The sequence below is a fragment of the Boleophthalmus pectinirostris genome, unplaced genomic scaffold, assembly GCF_026225935.1.
Source record: "Boleophthalmus pectinirostris isolate CB_2022bp ecotype Guang Dong unplaced genomic scaffold, ASM2622593v1 HiC_scaffold_17, whole genome shotgun sequence".
Lineage (NCBI taxonomy): Eukaryota > Metazoa > Chordata > Actinopteri > Gobiiformes > Gobiidae > Boleophthalmus > Boleophthalmus pectinirostris.
Genome location: NW_026571115.1, coordinates 21194515 through 21219656, shown reverse-complemented (window position 1 = coordinate 21219656; position 25142 = coordinate 21194515). Strand labels below are relative to the sequence as shown.

The window sequence follows — 25142 nt, the reverse complement described above, 5'->3', positions numbered from 1 at the left end:
GCCTTGCTCTGGACCGCACCCCGGCTGGAGCTGGCGGCCACTCGCCGAGTAAAATTACGCAAACCAGTCAGCAGTCTGAGGAAAAGGGAGGGCAGAAGGAAGAGGGGCAGAGAAAAAAGCGATAGAAAGAGCGAGTGAAGCGGAGAAAGAGAGGGAGGAAGCGAGCGCTGTAGTTTAGCCTCAACTCCACAGAGCTGCTGTCGATAGAAGAGACCCACGGAGACGCAGAAAGAGCCGCACGACTGTCGTTTTCCACCCCTCGACGGCGACCTGCACACAAATAGCAGGTAATACTTTGAACTTTACCATTTTGGTGACCACGCGTTCTCGGGGTTAGCCTCCACGTCCCATTGTAACTACAGCGGCGCACTTCAGCAAGTGCACTGAACCAGGAAGCTCGGCTGCTAGTTCACGCTGCAACTTCAGCAGCAACCGTGCTATGGGGAGTGAGGTTCAAAAGTGATTTATCCACACTTTTACAACAGTATACGAACTTCAGAGACGCCTGTTGATGTTTGCGGAAACTTTTAACTCCGTCATGACTCTAATAAGACGCAGTTTGTTATTTGGCCGCTGCTCAGGAGCTAAAAGCCATAACGGAGCCAGGAAGTGGTTTCGCTGCTTCGCTTGAATGAGTTGCAGAAAAAGGCCGGTGCGCTCTGAGCTTGATGGGGCCAGGGGGAGAGGAGTTTTTGGGCTACATGTAGCTCGGCCGTCCTTTCGGCAGAGACCAGACAGGGGTGCAGTGTATTATTAGTGTGTGGTTAAACTTTAGGTGTGTAGAGCTTGGAGCACACGCTGCGTGTGGCCAGAGAAGACGTCTGTCTGGCGGCATGACGTCATACGTACACCGGTGATCCGAAATACGCGCCCGTGCGTCCCTCTTGGGATCATAGACCAACTTACCAATGTTTTATTTCAGCATTTCGTCATTCTGGGCAATTATGTACCTTGCTAGATGTTAAAAAATATAGGATTACGGATTGCCTTTTTAGTTTGCATGCTGCAGGAGGTTATTTCCTGGATAGCCTTTGTAGGCCTACGCTATCCTGAACTCAAGCCTCTAGCTCTGACATAATTTGATAGACTAGGCAGCTGACCTGGTTTTTAATAGGCTATTTGCCAATGTTAACTAACAATGTACTGTTTAAATATGCTGGACAAGTAAACAATGTCCACGTATATGCAGTGATAAAAAAGTATATTATAAACTGCATTTAACAAAATAAACCACCTATAGAACAGATGATACTATTGCTTAAATTAATATACTCTTCTTATACTGACAGAAAGGTGGTAGTGAAATCCTTGGCAAAGGAGAAATTCAATTTGACAACTGGACAAAAGTAAGTTTTTTTTGGTCGAATACGTTTCACAGCTCATACAAGCAGCTTCCTCGGTTCTACTAAAATCCTTGTTCATAAGATTATGTATACTTTCTATTCTACAGAGCACCTGATTGTATGTGTAATGTAAATTCTTGACTTAACAATTCTCCATCACAGTTCCTATGTATGTGTTGGTTCCATTTGTGTTTGCTTTGCTCCATGGCACATCATTGTATTTGGTTTGCACTAGAGAAGCAAACAGTCTCTGGTATGTTCGCAGTTCGCACACCCTTGGTCTGAGGTAGGCTCCGTCTCTGCTGTCTCTTGCCACTTTTTAAGCGGCACAAATCTGGCATTTCTCCAGCTAAACCTGCTTGTGTTTAAACCAGGTGTTGGTGGTTTAAAAGCTCTTCAGTCACTGTAACAAGAACCACTCTTTTATTTGACATGTAGCGTTATTTAAGCCTATTATTAATTACAGGAGCCGAATCTTGTAAACGTTAAAAAGGGTGTGTCCTTAATGTTTTAATACAGTCCATGTAGGTGAGTATGTAATACCCATGCAGTACATTTTATATATTGTGAACAGTCATCCTTTGAACCCACTGCTCCTCATGTCTGTTCAGATCCCCCCTGCAGAGATTATTGCCTTCCTTCATTTATGTGTCAGCGAAGTCCATGCACAGACCCTGTGGGAGCTTATACCAAAATTGAATGCAGACGTCACAGACTTTGACCCAGGAGCTGGTGTGAGAGGCGGTTCAATCTGAGCGATGGTGCCTGTGGATGTTTAGATTTCATTGTCCTGAGTCAGAGAGATTACAGGAGGCCTCTAGCTGGAGTTGGGTAAAAGAGTAGACGGAGGACATCAGGGCATTGTTGCTGAACTATAACCCAAAGCAATCTTGTCTTATTAACCTCAAATTGTCAGTTTATGTTACTGTTATTTACAGACTGGATTATCCTTGTGCAAGTTTCAAAGGCCAGCTGTGTCCGCAAAAAGTTTACCTCAAGCTTTGCTGGAGCGTCATCTGGATTTCAGATGGGAGTGGCCTCATCTTCTCACATATACCATGTAGAGAGTTTATTAGTCCAAGTATGGCACAAATGCAAAAATAACACTGTAATTTATTAACAATCTGCATTTCAATACTGAGAGGCTACATTTTGGAGCAATCCTTTCTGGAGGTTGTAGAATCAGTTTACTTTACCAGACTTTCTTAAAGTAGAGACCGTTGGCATTTTTGGTTTGGTATTGCCTAAAAGCACTTTCCATTCCTCTAAACCACCTGAAAGAAAAGCATATTTGCACAATTGACCGTACTTTTTGTAAATTTGTCAGTTTCCAATTTTTGTAAACAGTTTGAAAATGTAACCATCTCAAATTTTAAGGCTAAATCTTGGTTCAAGTATCAAGGAGAGCCTTGATCTGTTGACCCCACAAAACGGCAAAAAGTTGCTGATGTTAACGTATAATTTGTTCTTGCATTGGCATTACAACATTATTGCTTATCTATTATTATTTAGCCCATTGCTAGTTTCCATAGATGCAAAAATCTCATGGTATGGCTAATATTTATTGCAATATATAAAAGGGAGATGGCTTATGCTTTTTATGTCTTCTTTCCATGTGTTGGTTTGCACAATGTCTCTGCTCTGGAGCATCAGTCTTTGGTTTGTGACTGGGCCTGGTCAGCTGAGATTCATTCATGGGGCAAAACATTCCAGTCTCTTTGAGGGGGGCTGTGGGACGCTCCATTACCCCGAGCAGAGTGGATCAGGCCATCTCTCTGCCTCATGTCCTCCTGTCTCTTCTGCCCCTCCACACCTCCGCCTTCCTGTCTCTGCCCCTGTCCTCCTCTCTCGCCTTTCTCCCCCGCTCCTCTGCCCTGTTACTTCAGCAAACGCCAAGTAAACTTATATCTGTATGTCATGGTTGCATTTTGTTTAACCTCTACTCAAATATTTCCTTGTCTTCTCTTTACTTACTCCCTTTTCCTCTGCATACAATATCCCGCCAGTGTTACATCCTCTCTCCGGCTCGCACCTGTAGGTTTCCAGTGCAAAATGGACAATACCAGGAAATGGCAGAGCTCCAACTGGGATTCCATACAATAAAGTCCAGTCCTGAAAAATGCACTTTGACCTCTACTCTAGGAGCTATTGCTTTTTGGATCTTGGGTGGATTTTTTTTTTTCTTTGGTGTAGAAAATGAGGTAATGTTGGATTGGTGATAAGTACTGACCAAAGGAATGCAGTCTTAATGATTTTACTAAGTTGGATTTAACAGTTTCACACAGGAGTTCTTGTGCTCTGTGGTATGGCGCCAGACTCTTGGTACTATTAAAGATAAGGATGTCATCAAATAAGTATATCTTGCGAAGGGCGTGGCTCAAATTATTTTTGGCTCAGAGCATGGTTTATGCACCAGTAGGAATTTCTAAATGTATACAGGCCCACAAACAGATTTATGAGGCATTTCTATGTGAATTGTGAAATCGGTTGCCTGGTCAGTTGTGTTGCTTTTATGGATAATGTTGATTTAACAGAATTTAGAAATTGTTGTGAAAATAGAGCTGCTTTGAAGGATGACATCACTTTCTCCATGTTGTGGGTTTGCTTACTCCTTCCACACTCCCCACAAATGGATGAATGGGAGAGGGCAGAGACAGAGGTCATTCGTGTTCCCTAGGATTAGCGGTAAACATTTTGGGTTTCATGTCTATTAAAATAAACTGGCTATAGGTGACTTGTGAGTATGATGGACCATGTAGTTAGATGGGTGTGTGAAGTGTGCACCTGGTGTCTGACTGTGTATGAAGATTGAGCTAGTTAATACTTAAGAGATTGCACAACGTGTTCGTTCACACAGTTTGGTAGTTTGAACCAACTTTGAGCTCTGTGAACTTTAAAACGTACTGTGCTTCAAGTCCACAGCCTGGTTTTAAAAAATCTGTCATCACCTGTCATCAAAACCCCTGCAGACCAGATGTCCAGGCTCCCCCATATGTGTTGTACCTGTATCAGGCTTAAACTGTTTCACTTCTGAAGGAGTGCCCTCAATAGAGATAAATTCGCAGAGTCATAAAATAATCCAGTCAGTAAAATACATAACAGACTAGTTATAAATCAAACGAATTCAAGTGGTCTGGTGTAAGTGATGGGGATTCTGTCGGCACATTCCACAGTATTTCACTGTAAGGAGTGATTGCCTCTGAGATCTACTCCCCTCTGCATTCTTCTATGTCTGTTTATAGGCTTACATAATCTGTCTGTTTGTCCACTGGTCGATATCACTGCAGTGGGGTTGGTGCTGGGTACTCCAGGAAAGAGCCAACCCATGGTGCATCCATTGGAGTTAATCAGATTAGATTTATGCAGTATGTTGTTGGAATTTGGTCTTTGCCCTGAAGATGATCTTATCAGCTCTTGAAGTATATTTTTCCTGGTTGGATTTTATTTCCAGGTTGGAGGTTTTATTTATATTTATATTTATATTTATATATATATATATATATATTTTTTTTTTTAAACTATACAACTTTTGCTGTTATTGTACTCAATGCATGAAATTAAACATTTTGGAGAAGCAGTTTCAGAAATGTCTGAAGGAAATGAGAAGATGTTGGGTTTAACTGTTCTGTGTTGAATATGGGGGTTATTTCATACTAGTGACATTTTATCACTTGCATTCCTCAAACATGGAGTCCACTCCACCTGAATAGATCCCATTGTTTGTGGAAGGCCCTAGCCTTGTGTTAAAGTCTTTATTAGCCCCTATAGAAGAGTGTATGCTAATGGAAGATGGCATTGGCCGACTCACATTTGAAAGTGAAATGGGACCCAGGTTTGGACAAGAATGTAAAAGTAATGTGGAAAGTGATGACGATCTGTCATGCACTGTGTGGATTTTCCAGCCAGACTTTAATTGACTGCTCAGAGGTCCAAGCCGCACAGCGTGTGCCCACCAAAGCACCACCTTCTCCTTCCTCCAATCCTCCACAACAAGCTCCACAAATGGCAACATACTTCTCCCACTTTGTCATTTCCTCCATCTCCGTCTGCCGCATGAACCACCTTCAGCTCTGGGGAAGTGAGGCCATGTTAGGCCTGGCCCTGGACCGTCTAGGACTGGAGATGGTTTGATCTGGCTCCACAGATCTTGATCTTGGCTTGGAAAAACAGGAAGACCAGTTTTCAAAAATAAAATGGCTCAATAGTTAAACAATTAAATCACAGCCTAAATAATAATATCCCATCTTATGTATTTTTTGCTATTGCTGCGGAAAATATGGATGTGGTGCGTTGTGTGGAAAGCATGTTTAACAGTTTGAGCAGGGTGACCGGGGCAGACATTGTCAAACATCCACAGCTGATGAGGACATGAGGCTCTTCTAAACCATGTGAGCTGTGAGAGGATGCAGTTGGACTACGTAACTGTTGCTCTGTTTGTTAATATTTCTGTCAATGCAGCCAATGCGGCGCAGCTGGACGAGCACCATCACAGTGCACAGGAGTCTACAGAGGAGGCCAGACCTATGAGACAGGGGGTCGCTGAGGTGGAATGGAATGGGGCTGATGAATGGAAAGCCCTGCTTCACTGTAAAGGCCGAGGTTGACCTGCTTTCTGCTCCAGAGCTCCTCTGTCACACAGGGCTGTGGCTGCACTTCCTCAGTACTAGTATCACTTCTACTGTTTGTTTTATTGGTTCCTTTTTTGTGTTGGGCTCTGACAGGCTGCTGCTGCTGTTTTGCCTCTGACTCCTACAGGCTTCCTCCTAAATGTCACCCTTATGTGCCAGAGATCACTAAAAGTTTCTGGTACTTTGATCTAGGTTACGTTGTGTAGTATTTGTGTACATTACAATGATGTCCTCAACTGATACAAGATACTGACACCATATAGTTTAACTTTATAATAATTCATGTTTTATTTTATAATTTATCTCAAATGGGACTCCATAATTTGAGATCCTGGATTTTAGTCCTAACATCCAGGAAAATTTCATGATAACTGATTTAATGAGTTCCAATGACTAAGCCAACTAATCCTGTTGTAAATTGCTCTCTGCAGAGTAGATGATATTTTCACAACCAAGAGAGCAGTGGTTCAATGTGGCAGGAGAAACTTAAGATTTTTAGAGGACCTGACACAACAGAAGGACTAAGTCTTTTTTTTTGGTACAATGAAGATTAAAGAGATATTATTTGCCACACAGCGTGTGTGGACAATATGGCCAAACAACTTTCCAAATGATAAAATGAAGTTGATGTGACATAAACAACCAGATAAAAAGCACTTTATATGTAGGTTAACTTTAATAGAGTGTAAATTGATTTGGAAGGATTATTGACCAACACAAACAAATAATCTTGATATCCTAAAATGGAAACCTGATGCTTTGAAAATGTCCATGCTGGTTCAGTTCAACAGTTATTGTAGAGTCTGATGGAGGCGTTGTATATGGAGCAGAGAAGAGTAAAATTAGTCTTTTCCCCAGAGACTGAGGGAGTAAAGTGTGTCACTGATCAGAGTCAGTCCTCCACCCTCCTGTCAGTCCTCAGTGCAGGAGCCCTTGGCCACTCTTTATGGTTCTGGGAAAACCTTTACAACTCTCTACTCCATTGACCTGCTAATGCGGTACTTCCTTGGTAATATGATTTACTGGGATATCTATCTGTCATGATGATCTCTGAGAGTGAGATTGTACACAAGTAATTATTGGATTGATAAATATAGAAATGAGTGCATTCACTGAGCTATTCCTTACAGGCCAGCCAGAAGTTGGTAACTGAAATGTTTTAGTGGAATATTTTAGTTTATTTATTTATTTTTTTATTTATTTTAAATAGGTAATATATTTGTTTAAATATATGCATCTGTGTTATCAGAGAGTTCCCGCATATAGTATTGGTCAAATATTGAAGGTATTGATTTTATTTTGTTTACCTTCCCATAGTTGTATGTGTTTTTATTATCCTATAAATTTACTGATGAGCTTTATTTTATATTACTTTTTAATTGCTACAGCTCCTCAATTTGCTTCTTACTGTTACATATACATAGTCTTATCCAGTCCAAAATGCTGGAGCCTGTGATGTCCATGGGAAGGGTTTAGGAAAAACTTAAGACTTTGACCATGAGATCCAAGAGCCCAGGGTACACTCCAGACTCAAGTGTGAGGAGAGTGCTGAGAGCTGAGCAGGAGGCGCTGATGTGATGGGACACAAAGCTGGAGAACAGGTCAGAGATGGGAGGCCTGGTCAGAGCGGACTCGTGTGGAATTCCTCTCCCCGATACAGGGTGAGTATGAGAGGAATGTGACCCTGAAAGGACTTGGATAAACACAAGGCCAGAGATGGAGGGAGCAGAGAGGGAGGAGGGGACACGCAAAGGCTTACAGCGCCACTGATTTGACCCACGCTTGGTTGCAGGACGGGGTCGACATGCACCAGGGAGGAGTTTGGGAGCAGAGCTGGTGCTGGTTCTGAGTGCATACACAGGGGTCATGAGAAGAAGGAAAGGGTTCTCACAGATCAAGGTTAAATGTACCGGAACAGACACAACTATGTTAAATTGACCAACTTTCTTCACACTGTGTTCTTAAGGGACTGTAACTGTTGATGATTGCACAAATGGATGTTGCTTTTACAGATGGATCATTGCTGTTTTTTACGAGGGTCGGTTAAAGGAAATGTGATGTGCAGAATCTGGTGACCTGTGATGTCAAACATGAGAATGTTAGCCAATTTCCAACCCATAGTGTTTATAAAACTAGTCTTGTGCAATCCAGATCATTACCCTTTTGCTAAATTTAACTTTAAATGGTGATCATTTGTCTTCTCCAGTGTTGTTAACTTGACTCTCTAAAGTTTTGTTATGGTAAAACATGTTTATTGTAGGCCTTCTTTTTTGTCGTGAAGTTTTAACTTTTTTTAAAAATACTGTTTGATCGGTTTGGCCCGCCACTATGGACCTTAGGCGGGTAGTTGAAACCAGACACAAAATAATTCAAAATTATGCTTATTTTATCTACACTCCCCTTCCACTGCTGGTTTGTTCTACCATCACACTCACTGATCAAAGTTACAATGTTGAATACCCCAGGGCACTTTTAACAACCTGGTTGTAATTTCCTTCATGTTTGCATATGAAAAACACAACATGAATAAGCAGTGTGTAGTCCCAGAGGAGGGCAGTGACCTGGAGTAGAACTCTGATGGACGATAATTGAGATGAGCAGATGCACATGTTCTTGTTCAGTGAAGTTACACTCAAACCTCATCTGCCTTTTCTACTGGCTGGTTTTACTGGTCTAGTCACTTTCAATGTGTGATAGTCCTCAGCACTCCCTTTTGTAGTGTGTTATTTGTGTCTAAAGCGGTGTCAGTGTTGTTCTGGTATGGTTTTCCGAGTTGGTGGTGTGTCTAATGACTGGATGGCTTCAAACTAGGGGCTGCCTGACGTAGCATTTGTAGTTAGTGACAAAACTCCGTACTGCTGCTGTTTGACCCAGTTTCAAGTTCTGCCATTTGATGTTTACTTTAAGTTCCACATTCCATCAAAACAGTGATACGCCTCTCTGCAATTTACTGTGCAATAAAATTATATTGTTAAAGATCACCATATTTTACTAAAGGGGCACCCTCAAGTAATCACTGAGCACATTTTGCATTAAATGTTCTTTCAGAGATCAGTTGACGCATGTTTATTGATTAAGTTCTGCAGACACTGGTTACCTGAGCATCAAATCACCAGTTCCCAAACGCACACGTAGACCTCACAGAAAAGAATCCTGAATCTTCTCTGATCTGTTGTGAGTCGGGTCATCACATTCCTCAGAGAGCACACTGAGATGCGCAGATATCAGATGTCATGTTCTTTGTTTTGCCAGAACCAGTCAGGTAGGTTAGTGGACCAAAATAAAGTGACTTAATTGCTCCCATGTCCCCTATATATTCTTTTGTAATGCCCTAATTCCTTGTTAATTACTTGATCAGTCTCGAGCTGCTTGTTGCTCCCCCATGCAGTTATTTATATTGAAGTGTTTTAAGTAGTTATCTGATTTAATGTAAATATCTTTTTTGTCTCCCCCCAGCCACCATGTCAGCCGCTGACAAGTTCCTGTACGTGGACCGTAACATGGTCAACAATCCCCTGGCCCAGGCGGACTGGGCGTCCAAGAAGCTGGTATGGGTGCCTTCAGAGCGACTGGGCTTCGAGCCGGGCTCTGTGAAGGAGGAGCGTGGAGATGAGTGTGTGGTGGAGCTGGTGGACTCTGGGAAGAAGGTCCGTGTAAACAAGGACGACATCCAGAAGATGAACCCGCCCAAGTTCAGCAAAGTGGAGGACATGGCCGAGCTGACGTGTCTGAACGAAGCATCTGTGCTGCACAACCTGAAGGAGCGCTACTACTCAGGGCTCATTTATGTGAGTACATTAGTTCATTTGGGTTCGCTCATGTGGCCTGAAACGGCTTCTGATGAATAGTCCCATTGGCCCCAAAAGCAGGTCTGAGATGGCTGCGCTCCAGGGTGGCTCTCCCTGTCCTGTCCTGTCCCTGTTCTCTATTGTCTGTAGAGACAATATGAGCATAATGAGTTGAGACAGAGATAAAATTTTAGTCCTGCTTCCTTGTCTTCTCTTACTCTTTGTTTTTGTATTTGCCTATGTTTAGATTTGCCTTGTAAACATGAAGTTCACAGGGTCAATGCTAGAGAGCTAAAATAGACGATGAATACAACTGGCATTTCAGCTACCCTTGTACTTGGTGTGATTTTATGCCCATTGCCAAGGATGGCAGAGATTTTGGCTGTGACCCGGTCATATCAACACCCTCACTCAGAAGGGCAGTGTGCTGCGGGGTCATGCATTAAGGGGGTGATTGTACTGAAGTCTTGTTCTTGCAGCATCAACTAATCTAATGTAACCAGAGTTTATTTAGCAATCCCATCTTCTCCTTGTGTTAGTCATTTACTCTTTAGTGTTCAAAATGCCCCAAATTAGGACTCTGACTATCTCTGACTATCTGTGCTTGTCTATCCACTCAATTATGTATTCAGAAGTATAATCTCTATAGATTGTTGGAGCTATAAAAATACACTTTCAAGGTGGCCATGGGAGGAGGATCAAAAGCATGATTTGCAAATTTCTAATATAACTTTTACAACAACAAGGTCACACAGCAGTTCAAACTGCAGCAGGGTGGAGTCAGGCTTACATAATGGAGGAGGAGACTAGAGCTCATGAGCTCCAATGTGTCAAAGGGGGATGGGCACACATGGTGCTATGAATCCATATTGACTCTCATGTTCACTTTAACTATCTATATTACTATACGTATTATAACATCTGAACCAGTTCGCTTCTTATAATAATGTATCACAATCAAACACTATACACTATAGATTTTTGCTCACTGTGTATGTATGTTTGTGCGATCTAAATGTGTGTCTGTTGTATTTTTCTTGATGCAGACTTACTCGGGTCTCTTTTGTGTCGTCATAAATCCCTACAAGAACCTGCCCATTTACTCAGAAGAAATTGTGGACATGTACAAGGGCAAAAAGAGACACGAAATGCCCCCTCACATCTACGCCATCACTGACACAGCGTACAGAAGCATGATGCAGGGTAAGTCTTATCCACAGGTGAACTATTTACATATTGACATTACTTGATCTGAGACCTAATAAAACAAGGCTATACAGGATGCTTACTATTTTGGTTTTACGTTCCACTGTAAAAAGATTGGAGTGCAAGGAAAATACTGTACATTGAACCTGAACATTAGAAGAAAGGCAAGCAGGGATAACCTTTTTTATCAAGCTAATGTTGGACAGTGTCTTTATTGCTTTCTCCCACTGGGCTCACTAAATACACTATGACCCCATGTTAGAATTTTGTGTATATTATAAACTTTTCTTTGCCCAAAACTGTCCTCACTGATTTGTCTACATTATAAGCTGTGTTTGCCTTTTTATCAAATACTCAACTAATCACTAATAATAATAATAATAATAATAATAATAATAATAATAATAATAATAATAATGAACTGTTCTACAAAAATCAAGAAGTTATTTTCCAAGTCAGATGTCATCACTTATTGTAATGTGGTCTAGTGTGTGGTTTAAGAATCAGCAGCTTCATTTCTGCATCAGGCGCTCTATACTCCTTAAACTTAGATTTTGCAGCTAATGTACAAATCATTAGTGTGTAGTTTCCTAGAGTCTATTGTCTGTAGCATTGGTAAGTATCTTTGAAATGCCGATGTACTATGGGAACGCTGCATTAGGGTGGCCTGAGGGTAATTAGCTGGCAGCTTCAAACTCCACTGCACCTTCCTCACAACAGGAAGCAGGAAATTCACATCCTGTCTGTGGCTTTGCATTTCCTGTCATACATAATGAGTGTATGCGCTTTGGTGATAACATGTGCACTTAATGCAGCATCATAGACTACTAATGGAAATGTATGTCTGTTCTCTCCAGATCGGGAAGACCAGTCTATTCTTTGCACGTAAGTTGACATTACTCTTAAGAAAATGGTCTTGGCATGTAAAATCTGTTAGAATCACATAATCTGCTGCAGCCAATAGATGTCATTTCTTTATGAAAGATTAACAACAAATAGGTCCAAGTTGCTTCTGTTAAAGTGAGAGCAGAGCATGTTTTTTCAAACTCAGAAGTAAAGTCTCATCAGAAGAGTGAAATCTTGAGAATATAACCATTTGGCTGCCTTTGTGACAAATTAAAATTTTCTCAAATGATGTGGTTGGATAGCTCGTAATCCTGTATATTTTTCCATACATAGAGGAGAGTCTGGTGCTGGAAAGACAGAAAATACCAAGAAGGTGATCCAATATCTGGCTCATGTAGCCTCTTCTCACAAGACCAAGAAAGACCAGGTCAGTATTACCTTTTGTAGTCATTTTCCCTTTTATAAACTGTTGTTGTTCCACTATGCACATCGCTCTAGATATAGGTAGGTCTAAAAGTGGTTTCGAAAAGGAATAGTGTTTCATCTTTATCAAATAAATATTTTAATTTGCATTTTAGATTAACAAATGCTTTTTATTGCAGACAATTTGTGTATGAAAGAATCTAGACAGCATTTTTTCAGTCGATTGTTGAACTCTACTAGAGCTAATTTCACTCGTAATACATTTTTTTACGGTTAATTTGATAATCTTGCATAGCCAACGTGAGTCAAATAGCCCTGAGGTACGACTTCATACTTTGTAAAACTCACAATAACATTGAACAGTATTTCTGACTGTAAAACTGCAATAGTCTTATCTTCACTGCCTTTGTGTGATGGATTATCCAGCTGGAGTTGATCAAAACCAATGTCTATATTTGTTGAGGTTGTATTTTTCTCTCCATCAACAGAGCAGCTCGGTCCTGTCACATGTGAGTTGAGTCTACATTAAGCTTCACCCTGTTCTTCCCCCTCTCTCACCTCTGTCCCTCGCTCGCTCTGTGTCGGACCGCTTCGCTTCAGGATTGTCTTGTTCAGGGCAGAGGTCACATGTCATAGCCAGTCAATAGGAAGTGGGGAGGAAGTTTATTGGCAGATCAGAGGCATCTCTACGCATATCCTCACAAATTCAGCCAGACAATGCAGAAATGAAAAAGAAAAAAAAATTGTCTGGTTGAATTGTTTTGTGTGCTAATCAGTTTGTTGCTAAAATGCTTATATTGCTGGTATTATAAAAGAAGATGTCCAGACTTTATTTTATCTCATCTCATAAAAGGCTCATGGATTGTTTAGATTGCATACATTACTTGTTACATAATTGTCAGATGCAGTTTTTTACGCTAACTTCTAAATAACAATAGGGCCAATTAAATGCTTTTTGGGCAAAAATAAGTAGTTGTGGATATCTCAAAAGTCATGTATGCTTTGCATAACTGGGAATACAGAAGGCTGACTTGAAAATAAGAAGACTGCACATAAATGGCCTGAAGTGGAATATTTTATTGGGATACTGGTGGTTTCCTGTAAATGTTTTTTCCTAGCAGATATTGATTTCAGGGAGGGAAAAAAATGTCCTCTTATATTAATGACCACTGGGCTAGCTCATGTCCAAATGCCGCAAAGGTCCATGGTTTCGTGCAAACCAGTGGGGCTTGATGGCTTGCACACAGATGTAAACATTAGTTTTTCTGGTTCCTATTCGTTCCCTGGGCGTCTTTTGGTGACAGGTGATGGGTTCCTGGTGTTTGGGCACTAACAAGTTCAGTGTTGGGACCTGCTTGGACTGTGTTGTTTGTCTCGTGGTATTCCTGTTTGATGCTTGTTTTTAAGTTTGTCACTTGTTGTTTTCCCACGTATTTAGAGTAAGTATGTTATAATTTCTACAATGACAAATATAAGTTTTGATCACTCATTCATATTAAATTATAACTGATATACAGAAATCAATTGGTGATTTATGTAGGTAACACTGATCATTTCATCTTTTGTCCGTTGCACCAGGGTGAGCTGGAGAAGCAGCTGCTGCAAGCTAACCCCATTCTGGAAGCCTTTGGAAATGCAAAAACTGTCAAAAACGACAACTCCTCTCGATTTGTAAGACAGACTTTCAGATCATATCTGTTGAATAGTGTGTACTTTTGTTCAGTGTCATAACGGGGTCTGATTCTTTTCAGGGAAAATTCATCAGAATCAACTTTGACGTCAACGGTTACATTGTGGGTGCCAACATTGAAACCTGTATCCTTATAATTGTATAAATTTCTGCATGCAGAGGTGATTGTTGATTACTGTTTAAAGAACCTGAATTAACAATGCAAGCCGATTAACAATGTCTATGGTGTCTAGACAAGACTTTTTAATAACATATATGCATGTAAATACATTAGAAAGTTTCCTTAATACTGTTGCTAGATCTGTTGGAAAAATCCCGAGCTATTCGCCAGGCAAAAGATGAGAGAACTTTCCACATCTTTTACTACATGCTAACGGGAGCTGGAGACAAACTGCGCCGTAAGTGTTGCATCCTTAAAAACATATTTTTGACAGCTGAGCTGTTTAACTGAATTTGACTGCATCTCCTAGATGATCTCCTTCTGGAAAACTACAACAACTACCGTTTCCTCTCCAATGGCAACGTGACCATTCCTGGGCAGCAGGACAAGGACCTCTTTGTGGAGACCATGGAGGCTTTTAGAATCATGGGCATCCCAGAGGAGGAGCAGATCGGTAATGATGACCAGAGCTGTGGTACAGAGTTGTTATGTAGTATCTAACTCTTGATCATATTAACATTATTCTTTCAGGCATGTTGAAGGTGGTGGCTGCTGTGCTGCAGCTTGGAAACATGAACTTCAAGAAGGAGCGTCACACAGACCAGGCATCCATGCCTGATAATACAGGTGGGACAAGAAAAGCAAGGCAAGACCAGGCCTGAAAGAACTGCTGCTTAACTGTTTTTGTTTTTTTTATGTAAAGCAAATAATAAGGGAACATGTTGGGCATACAAACTAGTCCATGCAAGTATAGTATGAGCCTAATAATGTCGCTTTCCTCTCTATTATTTCGTAAAGGGAGCACTTTCATTTGACATAAATTACACTGAACTAAATGCTTCTGCAGATGAACGCTGTAGCACTCAGTTACTCAAATGATTCACTTATGGTATTGGTAATTCTCAAAGTACTCACATACCTCCTCTTTTGAATCTCAGCTGCCCAGAAGGTCTGCCATCTCATGGGTATGAACGTGACTGATTTCACCCGGGCCATCCTCACTCCCAGGATCAAAGTGGGCCGGGACTACGTGCAGAAGGCGCAGACTCAGGAGCAGGCAGAGTTTGCTGTGGAGGCTCTAGCCAAAGCCACCTATGAGAGGATGTTCCGCTGGCTTGTCATGAGGATCAATAAAGCACTGGACAAGACCAAGAGACAAGGTGCCTCTTTTATTGGCATCCTGGACATCGCTGGGTTTGAGATCTTTGAGGTTAGCAACTTGGATGGTACAATGTAAATTTACTGCAGTACCAGCAACCACAATAAGACTTCAGTTTTAAAAAGAGTGCCTTTGAGTCAATTAGTCCTCCATCCTTTGTCTCTCCAGCTGAACTCCTTTGAGCAGCTTTGTATCAACTACACCAATGAGAAGCTGCAGCAGCTCTTCAACCACACCATGTTCATCCTGGAGCAGGAGGAGTACCAGCGTGAGGGCATCGAGTGGAGCTTTATTGACTTTGGCCTGGACCTGCAGCCCTGCATTGACCTCATCGAGAAGCCTGTGAGTTTAATAGTTTATCAAACCATTTGTGGCTTACTTCCTAATAAACTTGGTTAAGTACCCATTCCGGGTAGTGTACACTCAAGTGGTTACAGAGAATTGAGGAAAAACTCACTTTTTTCAGGCTAGCCCACCTGGTATCCTGGCTCTTTTGGATGAGGAGTGCTGGTTCCCCAAAGCTACAGACAAGAGCTTTGTAGAGAAGGTCCTTCAGGAACAAGGCACACACCCCAAGTTCTTCAAACCCAAGAAACTGAAGGACGAGGCTGACTTCTGTATCATCCATTATGCTGGAAAGGTACATTAGTTAATCTACAAATGATATATCATATTTTAAGACACATTATGACTTGACAGTTTGATTTGTTTAGGTGGACTACAAAGCAGATGAGTGGCTGATGAAGAACATGGACCCACTGAATGACAATGTGGCTACACTGCTGAACCAGTCTACTGACAGATTTGTGGCAGAGTTGTGGAAAGATGGTGGGTTAAACTTGAAGCTTTGGTATTGTACAAACACCCCTTAACATTCATTTGGGATTTTATTTATTTCTCTTCATATTGTTCTTTGGTTGCGGACCTTTGTTCTCACCTTTTCTTTCATCCATGATTTCCTTTGTTTGGCCCCATTTTGTCTGTCATTCCTTTTTGACTGGGTCTCAGAGGTGCAAAATTGTCAGAGAGCCTATTTTTATCAGCGCTTTCCCATTCTCCACTCAGACTCAGGTGACATGACTTCTTTTTCTTTTGATTTGCTTAAATCTACCACATCTTTCTGTGGCATCCTTCTGTTTTCAGTTGAGTGTCTACTTTAACTTCTTGGCTTTTGTCATTGAACTCTGCTCTCTCCTTCTGTGATAGTGTTGTGTGGGACCCCTGGTGTTGCTCATGGGTACTGCGGAAATGGGTATAAATTGCATGGGTTTGGTGTGGTTTGCCACAAAATACATGCCCACTGCAAGTTTGACACACAGACAAATGATACATTACAACAGCTCTACAGTCCATTCACAAACTGCTTTCTGCATCAAGTTTGTTTTTGGTTTTGGGTGTGTCTCATTCCTCTTAATTACAGTACCTTTTCCTGTTACTGTGCAAACTTTAACATTGCAAAAAAGTGTTTTTTTTTTTTTAGTTTTTTTTTTTACTGTGTTTCACCCCAAAAGGAGTGGGACATATAGGCCATACTCATCTATCCTGTAATTTGTGTTTTTTTTAAGTTTTTTCCAAAAGTATTGCTCCTTATTTGCATAAAGTGAATGTCTTATCAACACTTAAGCTTGTCTGAGCTTGAATAACTAGATGTAGTTCTATGGAAAAGTCTGTTTTTGGAGACTGACCCACAGATAAGCAAAATGCATGGTTTGACTAGTGTTCTGTTCCTTTTAAAATACATGGATCGTAACTAAATTAAACGTTATTTAATTTTTTTTCTTAAATGATCAAGTTGTAGTTCAAAAAACAAGAGAAATGAGACGTACCCATCATTGTGCCTCTCCACGCTTCACCTGCATTTGCTCCATTTTGTTTTTTGCCTTTTTCACTTGTGTTGGTTCATGTTTATTTGACAGCGTTCCTGTACATGCATACTGCCTAGGCGTTGGGTTTGAATTTGCATGGATATGTGATGACTTGTATTATATTTCGCCTAAAATCTTCTCTTTCCTCCAGTGGATCGCATTGTTGGATTGGATAAAGTGTCCGGCATGTCCGAGATGCCCGGTGCCTTCAAGACTCGCAAGGGAATGTTTCGCACTGTGGGCCAGCTGTACAAAGAGCAGCTGTCCAAACTCATGGCCACTCTGAGGAACACCAACCCCAACTTTGTCCGCTGCATCATTCCGAACCATGAGAAAAAGGTAAAAGAGCGTGTTGTTGACTAAAGTCGAATTATGACATTTACTTAAATATTTGTTCGTCCTTAGGCTGGTAAACTAGACCCCCACCTTGTCCTGGACCAACTGAGGTGTAATGGTGTGTTAGAAGGTATTCGTATCTGCAGACAGGGTTTCCCCAACCGCATCGTCTTCCAGGAGTTTAGACAGAGGTAAAAAATTACTCTAGGGATTGCTAATACTCATGCTAGCATATAGTCTGACAATTGTGCTCATTTGCAGGTATGAGATCCTCACTCCCAATGCTATTCCCAAGGGCTTCATGGATGGAAAGCAGGCCTGTGTGCTCATGGTAAGATATTTTCAAAACATAAGTTGCATTACTGTTTTGTGACCTATATAAACATCTCAATGCACAAATAGTTTGTACAAGAAAAGGTATAAAAAGGAAGTGCTTGAATGACTGTGCACAGATCAAAAGCCTGGAGCTGGACCCAAACTTGTACCGTATCGGTCAAAGCAAAGTGTTCTTCAGAGCTGGAGTTCTGGCTCACCTGGAAGAGGAGAGGGACATGAAAATCACAGACATCATCATCAGCTTCCAAGCTTGGTGCAGGGGTTATGTGGCCCGCAAGTAAATATACAACTGACTTAAACTGAACAGGTTATCAGTTTTGATCTAGATCTGTTAATTAATGTGTTCTGTATTGCAGGGCCTTTGCCAAGAGACAGCAGCAGCTTACTGCAATGAAAGTCATCCAGAGGAACTGCGCTGCTTACCTCAAACTAAGGAACTGGCAGTGGTGGAGGCTCTTCACTAAAGTAAGATATGAAAGAAAAACCTTTTAAAATGCACTTAAGATGCTGGCACCATTTTAATGTTTTTATTTATTAGGACAATGTAATACATACAGTAACAAAAATTTGTTAATCAGATTTTAACACTAAAACACTAGACTGTATTTTGTCTTGAGTCATACTGAGTTGCATCTGCAAGTGCATGTAGGGTATTCATGAACATACTCATGTGTTCAGGTGAAACCTCTGCTCCAAGTGAGTCGACAGGAGGAGGAGATGCAAGCTAAAGATGAAGAGCTGCATAAGGTTAAGGAGAAGTTTGTCTATGCAGAGCAGCAACTGAAAGAGATGGAGGACAAGCAGAGGCAGGTAATAAACTGACCATTCACATGTGTTAAATATTGTGATTATTTTAGGATGAGATTTTGGACTATGCATTGCATTGTTTTCACAGATAAATGCTGAGAAAATGGCTCTTCAAGAGCAGCTTCAGGCAGAAACAGAGCTGTGTGCTGAAGCAGAGGAGATGAGAGCCCGACTGGCTGCAAAGAAACAGGAGTTGGAGGAGATCCTTCATGACCTGGAGGCCCGTGTGGAGGAGGAGGAGGAGAGGGCTTCTCAGTTGACAACAGAGAAGAAGAAAATGCAGCAGAACATTTCTGTGAGTATTTGGAGCATAGATGGAATCAATGATTACTTCTGTTTAAAGCCAAACTCATGCAGGAGAGTGTGCTTCTAGGACTTGGAGCAGCAACTGGATGAAGAGGAAGCAGCCAGACAGAAGCTGCAGCTGGATAAAGTCACTCTGGAAGCCAAGATGAAGAAGATTGAAGATGATGTGATGGTTCTAGAGGATCAAAACACCAAACTTAACAAGGTTAGAATTGACAATCTTCACTCTATCCACCTTAATATAGAGATAAAAGGAATATATGATCAAATGTCCAAACACATCCACCCTTATAGGAGAAGAAAATGCTCGAAGAGAGGATCTCTGAGTTCACCACAAACCTGGCAGAAGAGGAGGAAAAGTCAAAGAGTCTTCAGAAACTCAAGACCAAACACGAGGCCATGATCACAGACTTGGAGGGTGAGAGAATTATCAAGTCCTGAATTTTTGCATTTATGCTTTTTTTAAGGCATTCCTAACTTGTACCCTTTTTTTTTTTTTTTCATTTCAGACCGCCTGCGCAGAGAAGAGAAGCAGCGCCAGGAGCTGGAGAAGAACAGACGTAAACTTGAGGGAGACTTTACTGAGGTCCACGACCAGATTGCAGAACTGCAGGCCCAGATCGCTGAGCTCAGGGCTCAACTGGCAAAGAAGGAGGAGGAACTGCAGGCTGCCCTTGCCAGGTATGTTACCCCTCAAAAATAAACAACAACTATTAGCATTAAAGTTCTAATTAAATTATATGTTTTGAAACTAAGGATTGAAGAAGAGGCTGCTCAGAAAAACATGGCCCAGAAAAAGATCCGCGAACTGGAGGCTCAGCTGACAGAGCTGCAGGAGGATCTGGAGCTGGAGAGACAGGCTCGGGCCAAAGCCGAAAAGCACCGCAGAGACCTGGGGGAGGAACTCGAGGCCCTCAAGACTGAACTAGAGGACACGCTGGACTCCACTGCAGCCCAACAAGAACTCAGGTACACAGAGTGGGGCATACTGTATGTGAACATTTGAATTATAGTATAAATTTAATGTAGTGCTCATTAAAATGGCTTAGTTACTCATAAATAAAATACAGGATTTCATTTATGCACATATGGTTATTTAACAGGCTAGTTTAGTAAGATTTTGTGTTTATTTTCTTAGGACCAAACGTGAGACTGAGGTGGCTCAACTAAAAAAGACCCTAGACGAGGAGGCAAAGGTTCATGAACAACTGCTGGGCGAGATGAGGCAAAAACATGCTCAGGCCTTTGATGAACTCAACGAGCAGCTTGAGCAAGCAAAGAGGGTAAACTGCTTTTTCACTACTTTACTTTTCAAAAATTATTACTCATTGTAACAATAATTGATAAATGTGTTGTCCCCTTTAGAACAAAGTGTCTGTGGAGAAGGCCAAGCAGGCTCTAGAGTCTGAGAGGAATGAACTTGCAATCGAGCTGCAGACGCTGATGCAGGGCAAAGGAGAATCTGAGCACCGCAGGAAGAAGGCTGAGGCCCAAGTCCAAGAGCTGCAGCTCAAGTACACTGAGAGTGAGCGCAACCGAGTGGAGCTGGCTGAGAAAGTGGCCAAAATGCAGGTAATGAATTATGTCTACTTTATAAGATCTATGAAGATGTCTGAGGTGTTCTGCCTCTAATTGCTGATCTGTTCATGCTGTGTCCATAGGCAGAACTAGATAATGTCAACACTTTGCTGAGTGATGTGGAGGGAAAGTCCATAAAAGCGACCAAAGACTGCTCTGCTGTGGAGTCCCAGCTGCAGGATGTCCAGGTACATTCAACAAATCCGTATTTGTTTCTGTAGAGTTTTGCCAGTAACTAGTGGTCTGACAAAAACATATTTTATCTGATGTCTGGGATCCAAGCATGTCTATATCTTGACCATTTAAACAGGAAGTGCTTCAAGAGGAGACCCGTCAGAAGTTGTCCCTGGGCACTCGTCTGCGGCAACTGGAGGAGGAACAGAACAACCTGAAGGAACAGCTGGAGGAGGAAGAGGAGGCCAAGAAGAACGTGGAGAAGCAGCTGCTCACAGCTCAGGCCCAGGTACACAGTTGTTTAACTATAATGATGATCTCGTACTTGCAGAATGTTAATGATACTGCTTGTCTATAGCTTGCTGATTTGAAGAAAAAGCTGGAGCAAGATGCCAATAGTCTGGAGTCTACTGAAGAGGCAAAGAAGAGGTACCAGAGGGACCTGGAGACCGCAAATCAGCGCCTGGAAGAGAAATGTGCTGCTTTTGAGAAACTGGACAAGACCAAAACTCGCCTTCAGCAAGAGCTGGATGACATGCTGGTGGACCAGGACCACCTGAGGCAGATTGTCTCCAACCTGGAGAAGAAACAGAAGAAGTTCGACCAGGTAATGCAGTTTTAGATAGAATTTTAATAGAAGATATTTTGTAATGTAATATTAATCTAGTCTATTCTGTTTTTAGATGCTTGCAGAGGAGAAGAACATCTCTGCCCGTTATGCAGAAGAACGTGACCGTGCTGAGGCAGAGGCCCGTGAGAAGGAAACCAGAGCTCTGGCTTTAACTCGAGATCTGGAGTCGTTGATGGACCTGAAAGAAGAACTGGACCGCAGCAACAAACAGCTCAGAGCAGAGATGGAGGATCTAGTGTCCTCAAAGGATGATGTTGGCAAGAATGTAAGACTTTTCTTCATTTCATAATCTTTTGCAAACTACGTGATTTGAAATGGTGGATGCTAAATTTCTCTGATCATGGTGTATTCAGTTCATTTGTTCTGAGACTTTAGCATTTTATTTTCTTCATTTTCATAAGTCTCATTGTGTTTTTTATATTGTCAGGTGCATGAGCTGGAGAAGTCCAAGCGCACTCTGGAGCAGCAGCTGGAGGAGATGAAGACTCAGCTGGAGGAGCTGGAGGATGAGCTCCAGGCCACTGAGGACGCCAAACTGAGACTGGAGGTCAACATGCAGGCCATGAAGGCTCAGTATGAGAGGGACTTGGCAGGACGTGATGAGATGGGAGAGGAGAAGAAGAGGGCTCTGGTCAAACAGGTGATGAAAGACTATAATTGGTTGCATCAGCAACATGTGTATATGTATGTCTCCATGTTTCTATGTAAAGTATACAGTTTTTACTAAGTAAAATGTAGAATTCACTTGTCTTCCCTTTCTTTTTTATTGACCTATGCTTTATAATGCCCTGTATTGTCCAGGTGAGAGAGATGGAACTGGAGCTGGAGGATGAAAGGAAACAGCGCTCTGCAGCTGTGGCCGCTCGAAAAAAAATGGAGCTGGATCTAAAGGAGCTGGAGGCTGCCATCGAAACGGCTAACAAGAACAGAGATGAAGCCCTCAAACAGCTCAAGAAACTGCAGGTCTGTGTCGGTGCAGTCACAGTCAAAATACTTTATGAGAGATTTGCATTGGTTTGGTTATGATCAATGTCCTCCCATCAGGCCCAAATGAAAGATCTGATGAGGGAGCTGGAGGACACCCGCATGTCCAGAGAGGAGATCCTTGCCCAGAGCAAAGAGACTGAGAAGAAGCTGAAGAGCATGGAGGCCGAGATGATCCAGATGCAGGAGGTAATTTCTCTGTACATTACACTCTGAATTTTAGATCATTTTGAATGTCGTAACTGATATTACATCTGACCTTGTACTGTAACTTTTGTAGGAGCTGGCCTCTGCAGAAAGAGTGAAGAGGCAGGCCCAACAGGAAAGGGACGAGCTCCAGGATGAAATTAACAACCAGGCTGCTAAGAAGTTAGTTCTTTTTTTTACTACTCACTCTTTGCTTTGACATACCTTTAGAAGAAAATGGTTATGCATCCTGCATGTTCTGCATCTCTCAAATCTGTTTCTTCCCTGTGCTGTCAGTGCGCAGGCAGCCGAGGAGAGGAGGCGTCTGGAGGCTCGTATCGCTCAGCTGGAGGAAGAGCTTGAGGAGGAGCAATGCAACACCGAGCTGGTCAATGACAGGCTCAAGAAAGCAATGCTTCAGGTCTGCTCATTGATCCACCACAAGTCCGATTTGTTCTTGTCTGTGTGATTGCAAAATATTAAAGGTAGCTTCTGTGTAGACTGATCAGATGAACGTGGAGTTGACAGCAGAGCGCAGCACTTGTCAGCGTGTGGAGGGGGCACGGGCCCAACTCGAACGCCAGAATAAGGAGTTGAAATTGAAACTTCAGGAGTTGGAGGGGACAGTCAAGTCAAAGTACAAGGCCAACATGGCTGCTTTGGAGGCTAAGATCGCCCAGCTAGAGGAGCAACTTGACATCGAGACCAGGTACAATCCAAGAATTCTAGTGTTACCATAGAACAGTATTTTATTTGCAAAACAAAGGCTTACACAAGGAGATCTTAGTTCAGTCCACACCATGTAAAGATATGATCATAACTGAACTCCGATTACTTTTTACTCAGAGAGAGGCAGGCAGCCACAAAGCTTGTGAGACGCACCGAGAAGAAGATGAAGGAGGTGATTCTGCAGGTGGATGATGAGAGGCGCAACTCGGAGCAGTACAAAGACCAGGTAAGATATTTGAATGGTGTCTTCTCAGAAGTCAAATCTACTATCAGAAAAGCTGCAACAACATTATGAGATGGATATTTGTGTTCTGTTTTCTGTTTGTACCCCTCAACCTAAACTACCCTCTTTGTATTTCAGGCTGACAAGTTGAACTCTCGCATGAAGCAGCTGAAGCGTCAGCTGGAAGAGGCCGAAGAGGAGGCCCAGAGAGCCAACGCCAACCGACGGAAACTGCAAAGGGAGCTTGAGGATGCCACGGAGTCTGCAGACGCCATGAACCGTGAGGTGACCAGCCTCAAAAACAAGCTTAGGTAAATGTCCACTGTAGTATTTTACTTATATACAAAAGTATACTCTGCACTCTTAGCCTTTTTCACCAATATTTATATCACCGCCCATTTTTAAACAAGTATAATGTGCATAACTAAGACATAGATTTTGATTTGATTTTCAGGCGTGGAGACCTTCCCACCTTTGGTGTGCGCCGTACTATTCGCACTGGCATAGAGAGTGATGAGGAGAGCGAAGCTAAAAGCGAGACCCCTGAGCCCAAGCCTGAGTGAAACGGCGCCATCTATAATCCACACAACTGAACTGCATTATAAATGAACATTACTGTACAAGCTCATAAGAAAAGAAGATATCATTAAACTAGTGTCTGGGATCTTTCCCTGGAAATCTATACCTGTGAGCATCTGTCACCTTAGACAATCTATGCATACACCACACACTTTCATTACAGAGACTCCAGCACACAGGGACAATCATTACACAACATGATACCAATACTTCCAAGACTTTAGCTTGTCTATTTGCTCGACTTTTCATTTTCTGGGAAAAGTAATTATACTATTTTTATAAGGAACCTTGCAATTATGAGTAGTCTGAACTATCTATTTTTCTAATTTGAAGAAGGTTAAAGAAAGAAGACAGATTTCCTGGAAGGGGACCAAAGTAATATCTCAAAATAGATTTGTATTTTAAAGTTTTTATAATGGTTAAAAATGGAAGAGCTTTTTTTTCTTGCTCCTGCTCCTCGCCTCAGATTATTATGAAGGTTTATACGCTGAAATGTATTCTTAACTTAGCTGCACTCGCTTTTCAGCCTATTATATGCACCTATGGAAACATTTTTGAGGCCGAATGAAGACTGTTGACTGTGCTGAATTTAATAATTTTGCACTGAGATAAAAAAAAAAAATCCATCTAAACCACTGCCATTTACATGTTTCCTATGTCAATTCTCACTATGGCCTTAACATGTGGCTACATTCCACTGGGCAGAAATGTTTGGCTGTGTGTTTTTCTGGACATGAATTGATTTGTATGTTTATCAGTGTTTATTGTTTAGGTTAAAGGTTAAAGGTGAATGGGAGGTGGTGGAGGGTAGACTCTGACTCACTGCACACTGTATTCCCAGGGCACGCTTGGCGAGAAATGCGATTTTGTCATAGGCCAAAGGCACATTTAAAATAACATTCACTGTAAGACATTTTTTTATGAAGGGGAAAAACAAGCTGTATCCCCAAGATGCTTTTGGCTCACACTGCTGGGAAGTGAGAGGAAATGTGTTATTCAAAACAGCTCACTCTTTCGCACTTAAAGGAATATATGGAAAAATATGCATCTTCTCCTTTCTGTGTCTGTCTGCTCTTGGAATCAAAATCCTACTGTGTTATAACGATTAAAGAGGCTTTCGAAACTGCTTCAAGTGCCACGTTTTTTTTTCCTGTGTGCATGTTGT

General features: G+C 41.8%; 1 protein-coding gene across 2 annotated transcripts; it reads left to right on the top strand.

The window, feature by feature from the left end:
* Positions 1-8: 8 nt before the first annotated feature.
* Positions 9-25103, top strand: LOC110171460 (myosin-9). 2 transcript variants are annotated; one of them, XM_055152546.1, is made up of 41 exons: positions 9-287; positions 9428-9759; positions 10806-10962; positions 11823-11850; positions 12145-12238; positions 12723-12743; positions 13813-13905; positions 13986-14049; positions 14224-14322; positions 14395-14538; positions 14616-14711; positions 15023-15294; positions 15412-15585; positions 15710-15883; positions 15957-16071; positions 17260-17447; positions 17514-17635; positions 17706-17775; positions 17897-18057; positions 18137-18245; positions 18459-18590; positions 18676-18882; positions 18961-19098; positions 19188-19311; positions 19403-19574; positions 19650-19862; positions 20032-20176; positions 20259-20465; positions 20555-20659; positions 20782-20934; positions 21004-21252; positions 21329-21541; positions 21704-21916; positions 22078-22239; positions 22321-22449; positions 22541-22629; positions 22744-22867; positions 22947-23155; positions 23293-23401; positions 23537-23709; positions 23853-25103. In XM_055152546.1, the coding sequence occupies exons 2-41, from the start codon at positions 9433-9435 to the stop codon at positions 23959-23961; spliced, it is 5883 nt and encodes a 1960-aa protein (XP_055008521.1). In that variant the 5' UTR covers positions 9-287; positions 9428-9432; the 3' UTR covers positions 23962-25103. The 2 variants fall into 2 exon arrangements, with proteins under 2 accessions (XP_055008521.1, XP_055008522.1); XM_055152547.1 differs by lacking the exon at positions 12723-12743.
* The last annotated feature ends 39 nt before the right edge of the window (positions 25104-25142 follow it).